Genomic DNA, 20298 nt, shown 5'->3' with positions numbered 1-20298 from the left:
TGGCAAATTTGATTGGTTAGGAGGGAGAGAAGACGAATTTGGTATATGGGAGGAACGGGGAAGACAGTAGGGATGTTTGTTGATTTGTAAAGTAGATGTTTATGGGTAGTGTTGTGTTGTGTGGATACAGTAAGGGGTAAGGGAGGGGCCATGTAGGTTACCTGGTGGGGGGGGGGGGGGGGGCGTACGATAGGAACGTACCTGTCTCACCTGGTTCCCATGTGCCCCCAGTGTGCATTACCTTATATTGCGTGCACTTTTGCGCCCTTACCACCTTACTCACTTGTTTCTTCTGTTGTCTCCCACCTCCGAGGATCTGGCTTTGGGGTAGAGAGAGAGGAGAGAGAGGTGCTGGCGACGCAGTTGTGGGCCTGCACTTTCGCTGTTCGCTGCCTGGATCGGTACACCATATGGACCGCAATGTTTGTGGCCACCCACAATGGACCGCAGTTCGTTTGCGGCCAAGCACCACCCGTTGATGGACCTATGGGTCAACGTGGCACCTATGCCATACAGGTGAACCACTTTTAGTTAACACCAAGTGCACCACAAGAAGAGCAAGAGACACCTGCAGGGTTAGGGGTTGTCGAATTTATTTTTATTCCAATGAACAATGGTGACTGCACCGATTGGTGGTGGGGTGGTGCTTTTGATGCTCGGGAAGGGTGCTCTGCACGTTATTAAAGGCCGTCGGCCACAGAGCACTCGTGGGTTGGTGTATCGATGCTGGCAAGCGCGCTCTCTCTATGCATAACATCTGCATGTGTTCCTCCAAAGACAGGTCCTGGATCGTAGTGTAGATATCAGCGTAATCTTGTAAATAATGCTCCCTACCGGCTGTATGTTTAGTTTGCGAATTCTTTCCGGATTCGGTTATCCTGTGGGTGTGTTTCTGTGAGGAGAAGGGTGCAACGTCGCAGGGGGACATATTTACTCATTTGTGAATATCTGTAAAACTGTCGCACTCAGGGTAGAGTTAATAGTAGAGGGAACTACATTGCGTGCCACACTAAAGTAGGTAAAAATTTATCGGGTCGGGACGCCCCGAGGGTAGAGAAGGGTGCAATGTTGCGAATATGGAAATTGGCCTCCATATCCGCTTGTAAATATTCCCCTATTTTCTCCAATACTCCCCAACTTTCCCCAATCCCCCATTCCCTAGTCCCATTGCATGTAAATAACAATCAGTAGAGCCGACCTTCCCCTTATTCCCCCATTAAATGTCGTGCCCAGGTCCACCGCACCACACGTAGACAACTTTCGGACATCTTCCTAGTTATTCTTATTCTATGTCAGTTAAGGCCTCGTCTCCATTAATTATGACTCTTCGTTGCACCAGAATGTGATTATATGGCATCAGTAGTGAGTTTAGGACCTTTCCCATACCTCCTCCCATCTTCTTCCCCAAACAACAACAATAACAACAACTACAACAACAATTACAACTACAACTACGACTACAACAACAGCGGGGCGGGGAGTGTGCGTCCTCAGACCGGCTCGGTTACCCGCCATGACCATGCGCTCCACGGCGTTACCCCGAAGGGGCTGGCTGTCAGCTCCTCGTCAGGGGCGGAGCCAGTAACCCCCCCACGCACCCAATGAGAAGCAACGTGCCGATTCCATCTGGGGCGGAGCTAACGAGCCGAGGGCGTGTCACTCCCCGCCGGATATACGCGGCCCCGCGCCGGATGTGACGTCAGATGCGCCTCAGCTTGGAGAGAGAAGCCACCGCCACCCCCAGCGCGACGATACCTCCCCGCATCTTTGGACCGGACCGGACCGTACTGTACCCTGCCCCGAGCCCAGGAGGACCTGGAGCCATCGATACCCGCTTTCCTGCCATCAACCCCCGTGTGAGTCAGCCGTTGTCCCGTTTGTCTGTCGTCTGTCCGGGGTTAATATAAGAGTGTGTCTAAGTGCCTGTCTTTCTGTGATTATACCTCTAGCCCCTGTAATCTGACCTTTCCGTACGAATATAATCTCCTCCGGAGGTCTTGAGAATTGAAACATTGGTGTCGTATTGTGTTATTGTAATCCAGCCGGGTGTCTTCTTTTTCTTATTGAGCCAGCATCGCGCGACTAGTCAACGTTCGGGCACAATCGGGTAACTTGTGCAGACGTGGTCATACCATAAAACCGCTCGGTAAATAACATCCAAGCCACGTCTGTAACAATATTTACAAAGAAGACCGGAGTCAGGAACACTACATCTATTAGAATGGCCCCCTCAAATTGCTGACCTTAACATCATAGATGATGTGTGGGATTACTTGGACAAGACAAAAAACGAAAAACAACTAAAATCAAATTATGAATAATCGGAAACATTTCAGAATGCATGGAATTCCCCAATGGAAATTCTCCTGAAATTGTGGGAATGCATTCCAAAACGGATATCTCTTGATTTGCATGAAAAAGGTGGTCACACCAAATATTGAAATTTCATGCATTAATCTTGTCCTGTCTTGGACAAATCTTGTCCAAGAAAATAAAAAATTATTTTATTAAAACATGATAACACCTTTTATTTATCAAAATATGTCAATTTGACAATAAAATGTTTATTTTCAAAGTGGCTCAAGATAGTTACATACATACATGCATGTTACTTTTGTGAGATAGCTTATTTTTGCTTTGCCTCATGGTATTGTTCATTGCCTCCAGGAGTGCAGCTGATTGCAGTGGACGAAGCTCACTGTGTGTCCCAATGGGGTCACGACTTCAGAAAGTCTTATCGACAGCTTTCCATGCTGCGATCGTATTTACCGCAAGTATGTACACATCACCAGATGTACCTCACTGCTTCACCTTCATCGTCTCCAAACAAAACCACCAATGACCCTCATGTCTTTCTTCCCTTTTGTTAAGATTAACTATTATTTGCATCGTGACAACATGGTTGAATTGTCCATCTCTATTTTTGAAGTTATTTCAATTTTGGAGGTCTTTCCTGTCCATAGGAGGGACAATTGCAAAACAGCTTTTGTTGCAATACTGATTATACCCACATCGATCCATTGAACCTGATGGTGTGCTGTCTTGTGCAACTTTAAATTCCTTTCTGCCTGATATTCAAATCTCGGTGTCGAAGAACTAAAAAGCTCAGTGCTACTAAGACTGGCATGTGTGGGTGGGTCCTCGGTCCCTCGCCCATCCTTAAATACCTTCAACCCGAGATGGTGAAAATTTTGAGATCACACATGATCTCTGCTTTCACATTTTCCAAATGGAAATGAGCTGCTACTATGGACCCAACTCTTTCCTAAACAGAATTTTGCATATTGCTAAAGTCTGTAAATCGAATTTCTTCCATCTACACAGTATCACCTAATTCTGCTCGAACTTTAATCTGAAGACGAGTTAAACCTTGGTTGATGCTGGGAGTATTGCAACTCAGTGTTCGAAGGCTTTTCTGCTTCTTTCAAACCCTTACAACTTGTTAATCTCAAGACTGAACTCTCTAACTACTCTTCTTCCTCTAAATCATGGTGGTTTTGTGCCCAGTCCATGTTTGGAGTATGCTCCCCCTCCATCTATTCCCTCACCTCAAAGCAGCATCTCCACAACCTCCATCCAAAAGAAAGCAGAATGTCTCAACTCAGTGTTTGCATCCAAATCTCGTGTACCTAGCCCATCCCCTTCTCTTCCCGTATCTTAACTCCTCGTACCCACTGTCTACTGGAATTCATGTCCTTATCCTAGAAAGTAAAGAATGTTATGTCCAGCTTTGACACTGCTTCAGCAAAGGGCCCTGATGGCCTGTGTGCACATTTTCTCAAATCCTGCTTTGCTGCTCTTGCTTCTCCTCTGTCTGCGTTCTTCAGCCTGTCTTTCTTGTTTGGTCATCTCCCATCTGCCTGGAAATCAGCAAACATCACACCTGTCCATAAGACGTGTGCATAAAATATCCTTTCAATTGCCAACTCTTTCAATTGCCATTTGCCAGTCCATGAGCTTACTTCCAATTATGAGCAGAATCATAGAATCCATCATTATTTCGGATGTCTTTTTCACTTTTCAAACAGCTGAATCTCCGACCATTAGTTTGGATTCTGTTCAAGTCACTCAACTTTGCACATGCTACTGCTCTCAGAAATGGTTGGAGGCCCGAAATCTTGAAAGAGGTTTGAAACGTCTCCCTGTGGATATCGTGAGCAAATGACAGCCTGGCATCCTACTCTGCCTGCCAAGCCTGTGGCATACAAGGCTGCCTTCGTACTTTGTTTGTGCAGTCAATGTGTTGTTACCTATGCCACTGAAGTTGGATGGGGATAATCTTTTCTTTCTGATTTGTCTTCTGCAATGTCTGTCTGTCTATTTGTTTGGCTGTGAGCAGGATATCTCAAAAAGTTACGGAGTGTGGCAAGGTCGAGTTGATTAGATTTTGGTAAAAATCCGGATCTGGATGCGAGGATTTTTGGTGATTCTTTACCATTGAGAGATGGGGCCAAAAATGTATATACAGTAAACCCTTAGACATCGTTACGTTCCTGGAAAATGCCACGATAGTTAAAACTAATTTCCTATGTGAATACGGGGTTAGGTTCCTGGGTTTTGAGAAAATATAGAGGAAGGTGGGCTGCAGCCAAAAATAAACATATCACAATTGAAATAAATAAGTAAAATCAAATATAAATTGGTGTTACGAGGAAGTCTCCTGCTCTGTTGAAGCAGATTAAATGTTCAGAAGTGATTAAAACTGCCCCTTGCCTCCTCCATTCATCCCCTCTCAATCTCTTAAATTGTTCTCCTTTGTAATCTGTTGATTAGTTTCTTTTATAATTCGTTCTGCGGTTCCTTAAACCAGCATATAAATCCACCATAAATGGAGGTGTGTGTGTGTGTGTGTGTGTGTGTGTGTGTGTGTGTGTGTGTGTGTGTGTGTGTGTGTGTGTGTGTGTTTTTGTGGAGTTGTACTGGAGCTCTCTGATGTGGAGTGTGAAACACCAAAATGTTCATCAGGTGCTCCTGAGTTTATTAGGTGAACTACCGACATATAATTCGGAAGAATTCCCATGTTTTAAACGCATGCTTTGTTAAGGTGTATAGAGCAGCTTAATAGGTCCTTCTTCCTTCCACAGCATAGCATTCTACTTGCAAAATAAATAACAAGAATAATGATAACATTGGAGCAAAACAACAACAACAACAACATGCATTTTAAAGGCCATTTTCCCTGCTAGAGCGGGGGTTAGCCTTGCGGTCACCATGACAATCTTCTCCATTTTGCCCTATTTTCTGCATCTCTCCTTGTTAACCCCCTTGCCCGCATTTCTTCTTCCACCATCTTTAGCCAAGTCTTTCTCGGTCTTCCCCGTCCTCTACTTCCTTCTACATTCATTTCCATCACTCTTCTCAACCAGTCACTTTCATCCTTCCTCAACACATGACCAAACCATCTCAACCTGTTCCTCTTCACAGCATCAATCACAGGCTCTATTCCCATCATCTTTCACAATTCATCATTTGTCTTCCTCTCTCTCTCAACGATACTCCGCACATCCGTCGAACCATTCGCATTTCCACCCTTTCCAACCTTCATTGCTGCTCTACGTTCATTACCCATGTCTCGCTCATGCAGCATACACCTTTCCCTTCAGCTTCAACGACACTCCCCTCATCATCAGCATGCCACTCAGTTCCCGAAACTTCTTCCATGCACATCTCACTCTAGCAACCGTTGCCGAGTCTGATCCACCTTCTCCATTCAGCATGTCTCCGGGGTAGCACAATGTTTTCACACCTTCCAGCTTCATGCCGTCTCCAAGATCCAACTCAACATTTCCTCCATCTGCAGCTCCCTCTGTGCACACCTTACATTTGAATGTAGCTGCCACACTGGTTAATGACCCTCTCAGACCACTACATTTTTGATGAACCCACTCAGCGCACATTGCACATTGAATGGAGTTCACTCCGACACCCTTCCTACACACAGCACAGGGCCACTTCCCAGTTCTTTCCACCTCACCACATGCTTTACCACTTGCCATCACCTTCGTCTTTCCGATATTCACCTTCAGACCTTTTGTCTCCATACATTCCTTCCACTTGTTCAACTTTTCCTTCAGTCCATCCATACTTTCCGCAATCAACACCAGATCATCTGCATACAACAATGCCCAGGGGAAACCCTCCTTTACGTTCTGAGCCAGCACCTCCATCACAGCTACAAATAGTAGTGGACTTAGTACCGACCCCTGATGCACTCCCACCTTCACCTCAAACTCACCACTGTTCCCGTCCTACGTCCTTACAGCTGCGCGCGCTCTTTTGTACATTGCCATCACGACTCTGATCAACCATTCCTCCACTCCTAACTTCCTCAATGCCCATGTCAATACTTTGCGTGGAACCCAATCAAATGCTTTCTCCAGATCAACAAACTCAAGAAACAACTTCTTCCTCTTCTCCATGTACTTCTCCTGCAACTGCCTCACAATGAAAAGTGCGTCTGTCGTTCCTCTTCCTGGCATAAATCCAAACTGCATTTCGTCGATCTTCACTTTCTTCCTTATCCTCCTCTCCAACACCCTTTCCAATACCTTCATTCCATGCTCCAATAACTTTATCGCTCGGTACGAGCCACACATCTGAGGGTCACCTTTCCCCTTGTATAGAGGGACGAGGGTACTCAGTTCCCAAACCACTGGAATGCGGCCTTCTTTCACCACCAGATTACAGATCTCTGTCATTTTCTTCACACCCCAACTTCCTGCTGCCTTCAACATATCTCCCACAACTCCCGTCGGCCCTCCCGCTTTTCTACCCTTCATTGCTTTTATCGCTTCCTCAACTTCCTTCTCGGTTATCTTCTCTGCCAGTCCTAAAACTGGGTTACTCTCTATGTTGCCATCCCATTCATTCTCTGTATTCAACAGCATTTCCATATATCTTTTCCATCTTCCTTTAATTCCATCTGGGTCGACAACGATTTGTCCCACTTCATCCTTCAAGCAACTCACCCCCATCACATCACACCTCTCTTTCGCTATCTGCTTTGCAATCCTGAATACTGCTTTCTGACCCTCTTCCGAATCCAAGCGTTCTCCGAACATTTTCCTACATGCCTCCTGCACCTTTGCTACCTCTTTCTTTGCAGCCTTCCTTGCTGCCTTATAACTTTCATGCTCTGCTGTTTCTGCTCCCGTACCCTTCGCCTTCTGCCACTCCTTGAACTTCTTCCTCTTCTCGTCAATCCTCTTTCCAACTTCATCATCCCACCACCATGTTTCCGAGTGCCTCGGTGGTCCTTTTGTCCATCTACATACCTCACCAACGGCTCCCAACAGACTAGCTTTCATTGACATCCAACCACTTTCAAGCTCAACCACATCATCCTCGACCCCACTCAGCCTCTCTTTTAATGCCCTCCTTACTGTCACCTCTTTCAACCTCCACACCTTCATTCTCGGTTGGAGCAAAGCACGTATTAATTAATATGAATAAGAATAACAGCAATAATAATAGTCGCATCATTTCACAATAATAATAATTATAATTGGCATATATTCCTCCTCCACCCCGCCATGACCAAACCACACCTGTGCTTGGTGAAAGGCAAGCTAATGCCCCAGCACTGCAGCAGGTAGGTATGCTACAAGGCAGTGAAGACCAATGAAAATTTGGTGCAATGGACCAACGGGCCCACTCGTAAAATGAATCCGGGGTGGGGTTATGTTAATTAGTTAGGGATTATGGGGAATCGATCCCCTGTATGTAACTGCCTCTGTTATTTTCCTCTTTCTTATGACAATGCAGCACACACACAAAGCCAGGCAATAGCACATTAAAAGACACTAAGTAAAAGCTAACCGGAAACAGTTCTTTGAGCACCAACGATGATATCACCGACGTGTGATAACATCAAGCAGGCAGGTCCAAGAGGCCACGCCCCGGAGAGCAGTGATTGGTGAGATTTGTGGAGCAACGAAGAGAGGGACTGGCTGATAGGAGCAGGCACGGCCGGTGTCGGATGACGTCAGAGCCTTGAGTACAAAGGAGTTGGAGGGCCGACATGTTCTCTCTCGTTTTCTGGATCTGGAGGTGAACGGTCGCCGATGAGCTCTCTTGCAGTGGGACAGTCTCAACGAACGGTCTAAGTTTACGAGCTCTTGGCTGTGAGGTTTGGTGGTGAACGGTCGTGTTCCAACATCATCATCGTGATCGTGAGGAGGAGCGAACTGCGGACCGAGGCCTGCGGTTTCCCATGCACGGACTGGACCGGGGCCTGCGTTTCCCGCGAGCGAACTGTGCACGGAGGCCTGTGCTGTTCCCGCCAAGGACGTGGGGGTTTTGACTTCCCGAGGGGGTTTAGGAGACTCTGAGAGCTAAGTACCTAAAAACACCCACACATTTATTTTCACTTTTATTGTTCTCTTTGTCTGTATACGAGTCTCCTGAACATCCCATTTAGGAATCTTAGTTTTGCCGGGTTTTATTTTGTTACTGGCATTTCTTCAATAAAGCCGGTATTTTTGTATACAGCAATACGCCGGCCTACGTCATTAATTGCTTCCATAAGCCATGATGTAACTCGGTTTTTGACGTAAACCGGGCGTAATGCCTTAAAAATGCCTTAAAATGAAGACAAACACCGTAAAACTAGAGTAAATAGCTCGCGAAAGTATATCACTATGGCTAAACCTTAAAGAACACTAAAAACACATTTTAGTCATATTTTTTAATGAGTAATGAACACAATTAATAAATGAATTTGGAAAGAATAATAAATAAAATTATGTTATTCACCTTAAACTTGGCGTCTCTTCTGAACACAAAAAACACATTTTAGCCATATTTTTAAAAGAGTAATGAACACTATATGCGGGGCTTCTTCGGCGACTCATCAAAACTAGTAGAGGCCTTGCTTTTCTCGACATTAAGTAGGAACTGATCCAAAGTCCCTTGAATTGTGCGCTTCTTCTCAGTTAAGATGGTCCTATACAGGAGAAAAAGGTCGCTGGTGCCATTCATCATTTTTGCGAAATGCTCGGCGTTTGGGTCTTGTGCCTCAAATATTGCAAGACACTTGGAGAGGTGATAAAAACCTTTCTGCATTTCGGCTACGGTGAATTTCCTTGGCTCTGGTTCTGGAAGCTCATCCTCTTTGCGGCGCTCTTCCTTCAACGCCATTAAGTCATGTCAGTCTGCCTCGATCAAACCGTCAAAATCCTCCTCCTCCAACTCCATCTCCAGGTCAGCGCTGAGGGAAACCAAGTTTTTAGACACAGCCTTGACTGGCCCATCAAACCCCGTGAAATCATTAACAAGGTGGGGGCACAAACGCTTCCACACCCCATTCATCGCCGACTGCATAACCTCCAACCATGCAGCATTGATGTTAAGCACTGCCTGGTAGATGTTATAGTTTTTCCAAAACTGCCGGATGTTGATGCCTTCCTCCTCCGATGTTGCATCGACAGCCTGACGAAGAGTGCGGCGGAGATAGTAGCGCTTAAAAAGCGCTAGCACACCCTGGTCCATAGGCTGGATGAGCGATGTGGTGTTGGGTGGCAAGTACACCACCTTCACATTGGGGTCGAAATCACCGAGGTTAGTGGGATGGCCAGGTGCATTGTCCAAAATCAGCAGCAATTTAAATTGAATTTTCTTCTCTCGACAATAGCTCTTGACAGCCGGGATGAAATGATTGATGAACCATTCTTCAAAAATTATTATGGCTACCCATGCCTTCATATTATTCATCCAAATGACGGGAAGAGACGCCTTCGGGATGTTCTTAAGTGCCCGGGGGTTCGCCGCATGATACACCAAGAGCGGCTTCAGCTTGAAGTCGCCGGTGCAATTACCCCCAAGCATTAGCGTTAGCCGCTCCTTCGCGACTTTGTAGCCTGGCATGGTCTTCTCCTCCTTCGATATAAAGGATCTGTCGGGCATCTTCTTCCAAAAAAGGCCCGTTTCGTCAACGTTGAAGATCTGCTCAGGCAAGAATCCCTCGTCCTCAATGATCTTCTTCAATGTGGCAGGAAATTCCTCAGCGGCTACGGTGTCGGCAGCTGCGGCTTCGCCCTGAATCTTGACGTTGTGCAAGCTGAAGCGCCGTTTAAAGTGTGCAAACCATCCAGAGCTTGCAAAGAAGGTTGTGTCCTTATCCTCAGGGTACTTCTTCAGAAGATCTTGGAACAAAGACTTCGCCTTCTCCTGTATCAGCAGCTGGCTCGTTGGTATGCGTTCATGGGTCTGGCGTTCGATCCACAACGAAAGGAGTCTCTCCATCTCGTCGAAAATCTGACCCCTCTTCACATTCATGACAGCAGTCTTCGCCGACGGCGCTTTTTCAGTGACGTATGCGAGAATACGTTCCCTATCATGAATGATGGTCGATGCTGTCGACCGTGGCAGCCCTAAGGCATGCGCTATCACCGACACTTTTTCACCTTTTTCATACCTTTTAATCAGATTGAACTTATCTTCCATCGAAACCACATTACACTTGGAAACACTAGCACTATCCTTCTTAGGACCCATGGCTAACACAGACACAGTAAAGGAATAATCACAAAAATAACAGCGAAAGGCAAAGCAAGCACGCGACCGCAGCACAGGACAAAATGCATATGACATCGCCTTTGTTTTGAATGAGAACCAGCAGCTACGCGTACGTATACTGTACGTACATTTAAAAAAAATGTTTAATGTGCTTTTTATTTTATTCTAAATTGTTTTTTTAGCTTCTTATATTGTTAATTTTTATGTACTATTTTATTTATTTTAAATATATTTTTGAGGAAAAATTAATTTTTTTCACGTCCTCCTATTATGATGTAGGAGTGACGTAAAGTTGCACATAATGATGTTCGCTGAACTGAAATTTACTCTGGAAGAGTGGCGTAAAGTCGGATTTGACGTAGGTCGAAATGGCGTAAAACTGGGTATTGCTGTATTTTAAATCCGTGTTGGTTTGAATTAATTATCGCAGGTTCGAGGACGTCTGGTGAGACCCGTGAAGGTAAGTTCGTCATTCTCCTTTCCCTCGCGTCTAAAGAACACCCTCATTTTTGAATGAATGTCTCGGAGTGTTAAGCTCGAACGGCTAATCCGTCCAAGATCAGTCTTTATCGGCTACGGACAGGACAATATTTAAGGGTTTACTGTATAGCACAATCAAAAAGTTATGGATAGATTCAGACAAAACTTGGTGGACAGGTTGTGTGTGTGACAAATACAAAATGTTTTGATTTCGGTGAAGATCTGGATCCAGATCCGAGTACTAGCGTTTTTAAGTGATTCTTCACCATTGAGAGATCAGGCCAAAAACGATGTATGGCACGATACATCAAAAAGTTATGGACGGATTAGGACAAAACTTGCTGGATGAGTTAGGTAGGTGATACGAACAAGCCGATTAGATTTTTGTTCAGGTACGGATGCAGATCAGGCCTCTCGATTGACTACAAAATGTAAACTATTCAACCAGATGGAGGTCTGCTCGCTACCGAGTGCCATTGTAGTTATCAATGGAATATGCTTCTTTTGTCTTCCAGTTTAGGGAGGAGTGTGCCAAGAACAGTGCCTTAAGCTGAGTCTTGTTCCTCATTCATGGCAACAATCTTTTTGATGCTACGGAAAACCAACTCTTCTTTATTGAAGTTGATTCCATGTTAACAGCAGCTCTGTCACTCCGTCACTAGAATTGATTAGACGCTGATGTGATAAATGCAAACATGTCATTCAATTGTGGTAAATATCACGGCCTCACCCCTTTTTTAAGCATTGTCAAACAAACCCACCTATCTATTCCCATGGTCAGCCACAGAAGTAGATGGATTCTCTTGCACTTTAGGCCTCACTACCAGCCATGATCTCTCTTGGGCTTAACCATATAGCAAAGCTGTCCCCCAAAGCCAGCCGCAGACTCTGTCATTCCATGTCTTTCCTTGATCAGAACTACTCTCAGCCACCAAGCCTTTGTGTGTAGATCAATGGAGGGAGTACTGGTCTCCACTATTTGCTAGCACTCCAGCATCACATCTGGAATGTCATGCTCTTTTTAGAATATGGCAACCAGGCTTGGAAGTTCAAGCTTATACATTTGATCGCATCATTCAAATCCTCAAAACACTTCGCTGACTCCTAGTAGGCCACATATTGATTTTAAAATATTGCAGATAACCTTTATAGCCAAAGATAGATTGATTTATTCCTACATTTCTGACCTCATACCTTATACCTCTATGATAAAGCTGTGGTCTAACAACAATCATTTCGTCGTAGTCTCTTACACAATGATGTAGACTTGATGATCAAACATTCTTCATATTTCATTCGCAGAGCCTCATCAATGACTGCAATTTTAAAATCTCTCCTAAAAACCCATCTTTTTCCATTGCTTTATCTTTATCCACTCTTCTTACCTTTTCATTGTTTGTTTGTAAAATGCTTTGAAATAAAAAGCACTGGATACGAAATGGATTGATTGAATTAAACTTGTTCTCTAGGTGCCCATAATTGCCTTAACTGCAACGGCCACCACTGCCGCACGTCGTGACATTATCACAATTTTGAAGCTGCAGAATCCCAAGGTGACAATGACCACGTTTGACAGGCCAAATATTTTCTTGGAGGTCAGATACAGGTCAAAAGACATAATGACTGATCTTGGTCAAATCTTCAAGAATAACAGGTGTGGATTGAACTTTAAAAAAATATACCTTGATTAATTTGAACAACAAAACTGTTTGCATATGATAGGCCATAAAGTTTTAATCTGTACAAAATATGAGAGACGACGAGGATCGGTTTGGGTGGTATCACCACCCTTTGGGTGGTGGGTGGTTCACTTGCGTGTTCATATTTTGTTTCCCTGAATGTGATGCATGTATAAGCTCCTATTTGAGCATTATACCACTGTTTATCATATATTATCCTTTTAAAGATCAGGAGACGAGCATCAAGTTTGTATCTCTAGCCTTGTAAAACCCAAGTCATGACAAAGTGCTGTACTGTTTTTACCACCTTAGGCTACAGTTTGAGCTTCCAGGACAAACCATCGTGTACTGTTTAACAAGGTCTTCCACCGAGGCAGTGGCCAAAGCACTAGAGGGGGCGGGCATCTCGTGCCAACCATACCATGCTGGGATGGGGATGACCGCAAGGAAAAAGGTCCAGCTGGACTTCTCCCACCACCAAATTCAGGTTGATGCTATTTTTGGAGGAGGGTGCGGTGCCAACCCACGAGACGTCATGACACAATATTGTTTAATAGACTTGTGTTACTAATTTTAGTTGTTTTTTTACATGATTGGATAATTTACATGATTGGTGCATGTTGTAACCGATTATAACAAGTGATGTCTTTTTCTCATTTTATTTGTGCTACAACTCTCATCATCCCTGAAACATTGAGAGCAGTGTAATTTTCATGGTAATTTTGTGTAGGTTCTATTTTGTGTGAGCATTACAATTTTTGTGGTAACCCCACTTGGCTGACCTCTGAGGCTAACCCCCGCTCTAGCAGGGTTAATGGCCTTAAAATGCCTGTTGTTGTGTTGTTGTATTACAATTTTTTTGTGTGCTTGAATTGTGATTTACATGCTCATCTGATTTGACTTGTTTCCTCAGTGCATTGTGGCGACAACCGCTTATGGATTGGGTGTGGACACTCCCGACATCCGCATGGTTGTTCACTTTGGTGCGCCGTGCGATATGGTTGCTTACTACCAGGAGTTAGGCCGTGCAGGACGGGATGGCTTGCCATCCCGTGCTGTCCTTTTATGGACACAGGCAGATATACAGACAAACAGGTAAGATGTCCCAAATAAACTCACTGTAAAGCATTCTGTAGCGCTGGAACTCAGGAGCAAAAATTCGGTACCTATTCAGCTCGGTAATTTTGGCAAAAATTTACCGGGTCCCAGATCTGCTCAGAACTTGAATAAGTATGTAATTTTCTTTTTTAACATGATCGAGGCGAGTGGAAAAGCTGGGAATCCAGCGTGCTCCAATCAATCTCATGGGTGTGTGTTGGGGAAGGGGTTGGGGTGGGTTGGGCTCATTTTAAGCTGCATGACAAGTACAGCTGTCCACAGCACCGCTTGCATTACAATACAACAATGTCCTATGCAGGAACTGATAGTGATGAATTAGTTACTTGATAGTGCAAAGTTTATTTCCATTTATTTCATCCTATAAAATATAAACCGGTAGTGGACAAAAAAATGGAAACACCTGAGTAAATGAGGGACTCCAAGTATATTGAAAGCAACGACTTCCACACAGGTGTGGCCTATGTGTTAATTAAGCATCCCATTATGCTTAGGGTCATGCATAAAAATGCTGCACAGGCCTGGCTGTCTATAATTATGACTAGCATGGCTGCAAGAGGAAACCTCAGTGACTTTGAAAGAGGGATGTTTGTTGGGGTGCGTTTGGCAGGAGCTTCAGTGACAGACAGTTCAACTTGCTGTTGTTTCACAAGCAATGGTGTCCAAGTTGATGTCTGTATGGAACTTCGAGGGAAAGACATCATCAACAAAGTGCAACAGTGGGCAGAAGTGCATACTCCAGGATCGTGATAGCCGTGCGTTAATTTGAAGTGCAAGGCAGAGCAGGCGAGCAACTGCAGATCAATTGACTGTAAATTATAACCTGTGGAGTGACAGTTTCATCAAAAACGGTCCGCCAATAACTCCACATAGCGGGATACCATAGTCAGGTTGCAGTGCACAAACCACTTGTCACACCTGGAAATGCATGTTTGCAAGTCCAGTGGTGCAAAGAGCACAGAAAATGGACCACCGAGTAGGAGAGAAATGTGATATGGTCAGATGAATTATCCTTCACCATGTTCTTGACAAATAAGTCTGGTGTTAGCTTAGCGGTTTAGGGTGCCTGCTTGGGATCCTAGGATCCTGGGTTTGAATCCCGGTCGATCGCTGAATTAACGCCAGAGGGGTTGACTCAGCCTGTCATCCTTCAGGGGTCGGCAAATTGAGTACCAGTTCACTGGTAATTCCCTGTGTGTTGCAAGAGGCGACCAACAGGGTTGGCGGCAGGAAGGGCATTCGGCCATAAAAAAAAATTGCTTCATAAAGGGGGCCACGGTACCCAAAAAAGACCAACCCCTGCTCTGTGGGGAAAAATGGCCTCTAAAGGTGTTTTTTTTTTTTTTTTGTACGTTCTTGACAAATGGACGTGTGTACATGTTTCACCAACCTAAAGAACTCGACAACCCTGAGTGCTTGGTTCCAACAATGAAGGGTTCTGGTGGTTGTGGGGCGCATCTTCCTGGCATGGATTGGGTGCAGTCATTCCATGAGATGGTCAAATGTCAACGCTATTTGATGGTACTGAGTGATCATCTTCACCACATGATGCAGCATTTCTTTCCTGCCGGTGTCCCCATCCACAGAGCATGTGTGGTCGCGCAGTGGTTTGATGAGCATGACACTGATGTTATCCATGTCATGGCTTTCTCGGTCACCAGATCTGAACCCAATTGAGCATTTATTCTGGAACGACGCCTGACAGCGTTTTCCATCTCCATCAAACAGATGCGAGTTCATTGACTTTCTCGTGGAAGAATGTTGCTTCATCCTTCCGGCAGAATTCCAGATGCTGGTGGACTCTATGCCACGACACATACAGGATGTACTGCCCACACATGCTGGTCCAACGCCCTATTAAGTGACTTTACATTGGTGTTTCCATTTGTTTTTGTCCACTACCTGTATAATGAGTCAAATTTCTCCATCACGCTTCATTCTATAGTGTTTCTGCGGTCGCAGAATAATACGAGTGATACAGTTGGAAATTATTAACTGATTTACTTATTTGGAAAGCTAATAAATCGATTTACTTTGAACAAAAATTCGTTAATTTACTAAAACTTGCTTTTTCTTAAATCCTCTTTCTGGGTTTGAAGAAGAATAAGAAGTAGTGCTAATTGTTTCTTCACACAGCACTGTGGTAAAGTTCCCACATATATCAATTTAATTATTTAATCCTGCTCATTAATCTAATTCCTTCACTATGCCCCCAGTGGTGTTTATAATAGAGGACATGGATTTGTCCGTCCATTGGAGGAAGACCCTCTCGTGTTCAGGTCATCGGTGCTCCTATGGTTGGGAGCGAGTGCCCCGGAAGCATTGACAGAAAGAGAGTGGCAATCATATGTGTGGGAAAATTGCATGCTTGGTCAGGGTCGCCCAGATAGCTCAGATGGCAGAGCACTAGTACGGTTTTCCAGAGGACCTGGGTTCCATTCCTGGTCTGGGTGTGTAATTTTTCCAAATATGTCAATTTAATTATTTATAGTACTGTTCATTAAGCTAACTGTGTAATGAATCGTCAATTAATTTTTTCCCTGTAATTGCATTTTCTTCATTTCCTTTTTACTGTACAGATTGTTGAGTATTGATACACAACACACAACATGCATTTTAAGGCCATGTTCCCTGCTAGAGCGGGGGTTAGCCTTGCGGTCCCCATGACAATCTTCTCCATTTTGCCCTATTTTCTGCATCTCTCCTTGTTAACCCCCTTGCCCGCATTTCTTCTTCCACCATCTTTAGCCAAGTCTTTCTCGGTCTTCCCCGTCCTCTACTTCCTTCTACATTAACTTCCATCACTCTTCTCAACCAGTCACTTTCATCCTTCCTCAATACATGACCAAACCATCTCAACCTGTTCCTCTTCACAGCATCAATCACAGGCAATATTCCCATCATCTTTCGCAATTCATCATTTGTCTTCCTCTCTCTCAACGATACTCCGCACATCCATCGAACCATTCGCATTTCCACCCTTTCCAGCCTTCGTTGCTGCTCTACGTTCATTACCCATGTCTCGCTTCCATAAATCATAACACTTCTCACACATGCAGCATACACCTTTCCCTTCAGCTTCAGCGACACTCTCCTCCTCATCAGCACGCCACTCAGTTCCCGAAACTTCTTCCATGCACATCTCACTCGAGCAACCGTTGCCGAGTCTGATCCACCTTCTCCATTCAGCATGTCTCCGAGGTAGCAAAATGTTTTCACACCTTCCAGCTTCACGCCGTCTCCAAGATCCAACTCAACATTTCCTCCATCTGCAGCTCCCTCTGTGCACACCTTACATTTGAATGTAGCTGCCACACTGGTTAATGACCCTCTCAGACCACTACATTTTTGATGAACCCACTCAGCACACATTGTACATTGAATGGAGTTCACTCCGACACCCTTCCTACACACAGCACACGGCCACTTCCCAGTTCTTTCCACCCCACCACATGCTTTACCACTTGCCATCACCTTTGTCTTTCCGATATTCACCTTCAGACCTTTTGTCTCCATACATTCCTTCCACTTGTTCATCTTTTCCTTCAGTCCATCCATACTTTCCGCAATCAACACCAGATCATCTGCATACAACAACTCCCACGGTAAACCCTCCTTTACGGTCTGAGCCAGCACCTCCATCACAGCTACAAATAGTAGTGGACTTAGTACCGACCCCTGATGCACTCCCACCTTCACCTCAAACTCACCACTGTTCCCGTCCTTCGTCCTTACAGCTGTGCGTGCTCTTTTGTACATTGCCATCACTACTCTGATCAACCATTCCTCCACTCCTAACTTCCTCAATGCCCATGTCAATACTTTGCGTGGAACCCTATCGAATGCTTTCTCCAGATCAACAAACCCAAAAAACAACTTCTTCCTCTTATCCATGTACTTCTCCTGCAACTGCCTCACAATGAAAAGCGCATCTGTCGTTCCTCTTCCTGGCATAAATCCAAACTGCATTTCGTCGATCTTCACTTTCTTCCTTATCCTCCTCTCCAACACCCTTTCCAATACCTTCATTCCATGCTCCAATAACTTTATCGCTCGGTATGAGCCACACTCCAGAGGGTCACCTTTCCCCTTGTATAGAGGGACAAGGGTACTCAGTTCCCAATCCACTGGAATGCGGCCTTCTTTCACCACCAAATTACAGATCTCTGTCATTCTCTTCACACCCCAACTTCCTGCTGCCTTCAACATATCTCCCACAACTCCCGTCGGCCCTCCCGCTTTTCCACTCTTCATTGCTTTTATCGCTTCCTCAACTTCCTTCTCAGTTATCTTCTCTGCCAGTCCTAAAACTGGGTTACTCTCTATGTTGCCATCCCATTCATTCTCTGTATTCAACAGCATTTCCATATATCTTTTCCATCTTCCTTTAATTCCATCTGGGTCGACAACGATTTGTCCCACTTCATCCTTCAAGCAACTCACCCCCATCACATCACACCTCTCTTTCGCTATCTGCTTTGCAATCCTGAATACTGCTTTCTGACCCTCTTCCGAATCCAAGCGTTCTCCGAACATTTTCCTACATGCCTCCTGCGCCTTTGCTACCTCTTTCTTTGCAGCCTTCCTGGCTGCCTTATAACTTTCATGCTCTGCTGTTTCTGCTCCCGTACCCTTCGCCTTCTGCCACTCTTTGAACTTCTTCCTCTTCTCGTCAATCCTCTTTCCAACCTCAACATCCCACCACCATGTTTCCGAGTGCCTCGGTGGTCCTTTTGTCCATCCACATACCTCACCAACGGCTCCCAACAGACTAGCTTTCATTGACATCCAACCACTTTCAAGCTCAACCACATCATCCTCTACCCTACTCAGCCTCTCTTTTAATGCCTCCCTTACTGTCACCTCTTTCAACCTCCACACCTTCATTCTCGGTTGGTACTTCACCCGCCGAGCTCTCCTCGCACCTTTCACCCTTATGTCGCAGACAACCAAGTGGTGCTGTGAAACAGCCTCCTCCGCCGGGATCACCTTTGTGTCCCGGAGGTGCCCCCTATCTCGCCGACGCACCATCAGGTAGTCAACGGTTGTCGTCGACCCACCTGACGTGTATGTAACAAGCTTATTGTCCTCTTTCTGGAACTGAGTATTACAAATCAACAAATCAGCTCCATCAGCAAACTCCAAAATCCTTTCACCTTCTCCATTTCTCACACCATATCCGTAACCCCCATGAACTCCCTCAAAACCATCCATACTCCTTCCCACATGTCCATTCAGGTCTCCTCCCACCACAACAACTTCCTCATCTTTCACGTTTTCCATCAGCTTCTCTATCGCACACCAGAACTTGTCCTTCTCTTCATCGCTTCGACCAACCTGCGGAGCATATCCCGAGATGACGTTCACCAAGAGCTTTCCAATCATCATTTTCACCATCATCAACCTATCACTCACTCTAGTCACACTCACCACACTGTCTACAAACTCCTCAGAAAACAGGACACCAACACCATTCACGCCCTCCGGGCACCCTTGCCACACAAACTTGTATTTCTGTCCCTGCCTACCCTTCACCATTCTCACACCACTTCCCTTCCATCTCGTCTCTTGCACACAACATATGTCCACTCTTCTTCTGACCAATACTTCCACCACTTCTCCTGATCTCCCTGTCATTGTCCCCACATTCCATGTCCCAAACCTCAGAAACCGATCTCCACTTCGGGCTGCACCCTGCCCATATGTACTTGTGATTGTCATGGTTCTCTTTTTTTGATATCCAATATCCAATTTGAGTATTGATATCCAATTGAATTTGTTTCCGCGTTTCCAGACACTTGATCGGTCGAACTAAGGAATCTACTTATCACAACTACAAGTTGCGGATGCTTCAGGAGTTGGAAAAATACCTCGTTAGTAAAGCCTGTCGGCGAAGGTAAGCTGTTTGATGAGGTATGCTGCATATTTCGGTATAGTTTCGACATACTTATCCAGGAATTTATCCAAGTGAGGATCACTGCAGATATTGATATCAGAATTAAGGCCTTGGTACTTATTAACCGTCTTGATCAGAAATAAATCCAGGAAATGATGGTGGGGGTATGTGTGCGTGGGAGGGGGCGGGGCGGAGGTTCACAAATACATACCGAGCAGATGGGACAGCCAGCTTAACATCCCCTCCAACAGGGAGCATACTCATTGATGAAGTGCTCCACCTGAAAAGCACCATGGTGACATTTTATAGTTGGGCTTGGAACTTGATCTAAGCTCGACAGTTCAAAGCTGAGTACATGATCTCTGAACTATCAGGCTGACAGGATAAAAAATTTTTTTTTTTTTTGTATACATAATCGAGGCTCGTGAAAGAGCTAACATTTATCACACAAACAAATCAAACAGACAAACAAACAAAGTATATAAAAAGTGGAGCGGTAGACAAGATGGGGAGAGAAGGGGAAGCACATAAACACAACATTTGAGAGCAGGGACATCGGGAATGTGTGGGAGGGAGAGGGCTTGGGGGGAGGCCACGTGGGAAGGGGGGGGG

General features: G+C 45.0%; 1 protein-coding gene across 4 annotated transcripts in view; it reads left to right on the top strand.

Annotated features, from left to right (window-relative positions):
* Positions 1–20298, top strand: part of WRN (WRN RecQ like helicase) — a 124684-nt gene that overhangs the window by 56917 nt on the left and 47469 nt on the right. For all 4 annotated transcript variants that reach the window (XM_068133309.2, XM_068133306.2, XM_068133307.2 and 1 more), the window contains 5 exons: positions 2668–2774; positions 12465–12649; positions 12987–13161; positions 13588–13769; positions 19585–19686. In XM_068133309.2, the coding sequence (XP_067989410.2) occupies positions 2668–2774; positions 12465–12649; positions 12987–13161; positions 13588–13769; positions 19585–19686 (751 nt within the window). The remainder of the gene's footprint in view (positions 1–2667; positions 2775–12464; positions 12650–12986; positions 13162–13587; positions 13770–19584; positions 19687–20298) is intronic.

This window comes from Myxine glutinosa, chromosome 12, assembly GCF_964187855.1.
Source record: "Myxine glutinosa chromosome 12, kmMyxGlut1.1, whole genome shotgun sequence".
In the NCBI taxonomy this organism is placed as follows: Eukaryota; Metazoa; Chordata; class Myxini; order Myxiniformes; family Myxinidae; genus Myxine; species Myxine glutinosa.
The sequence above is the reverse complement of the archived record's forward strand: the minus strand, read 5'-3'. Positions and strand labels throughout refer to the sequence as shown.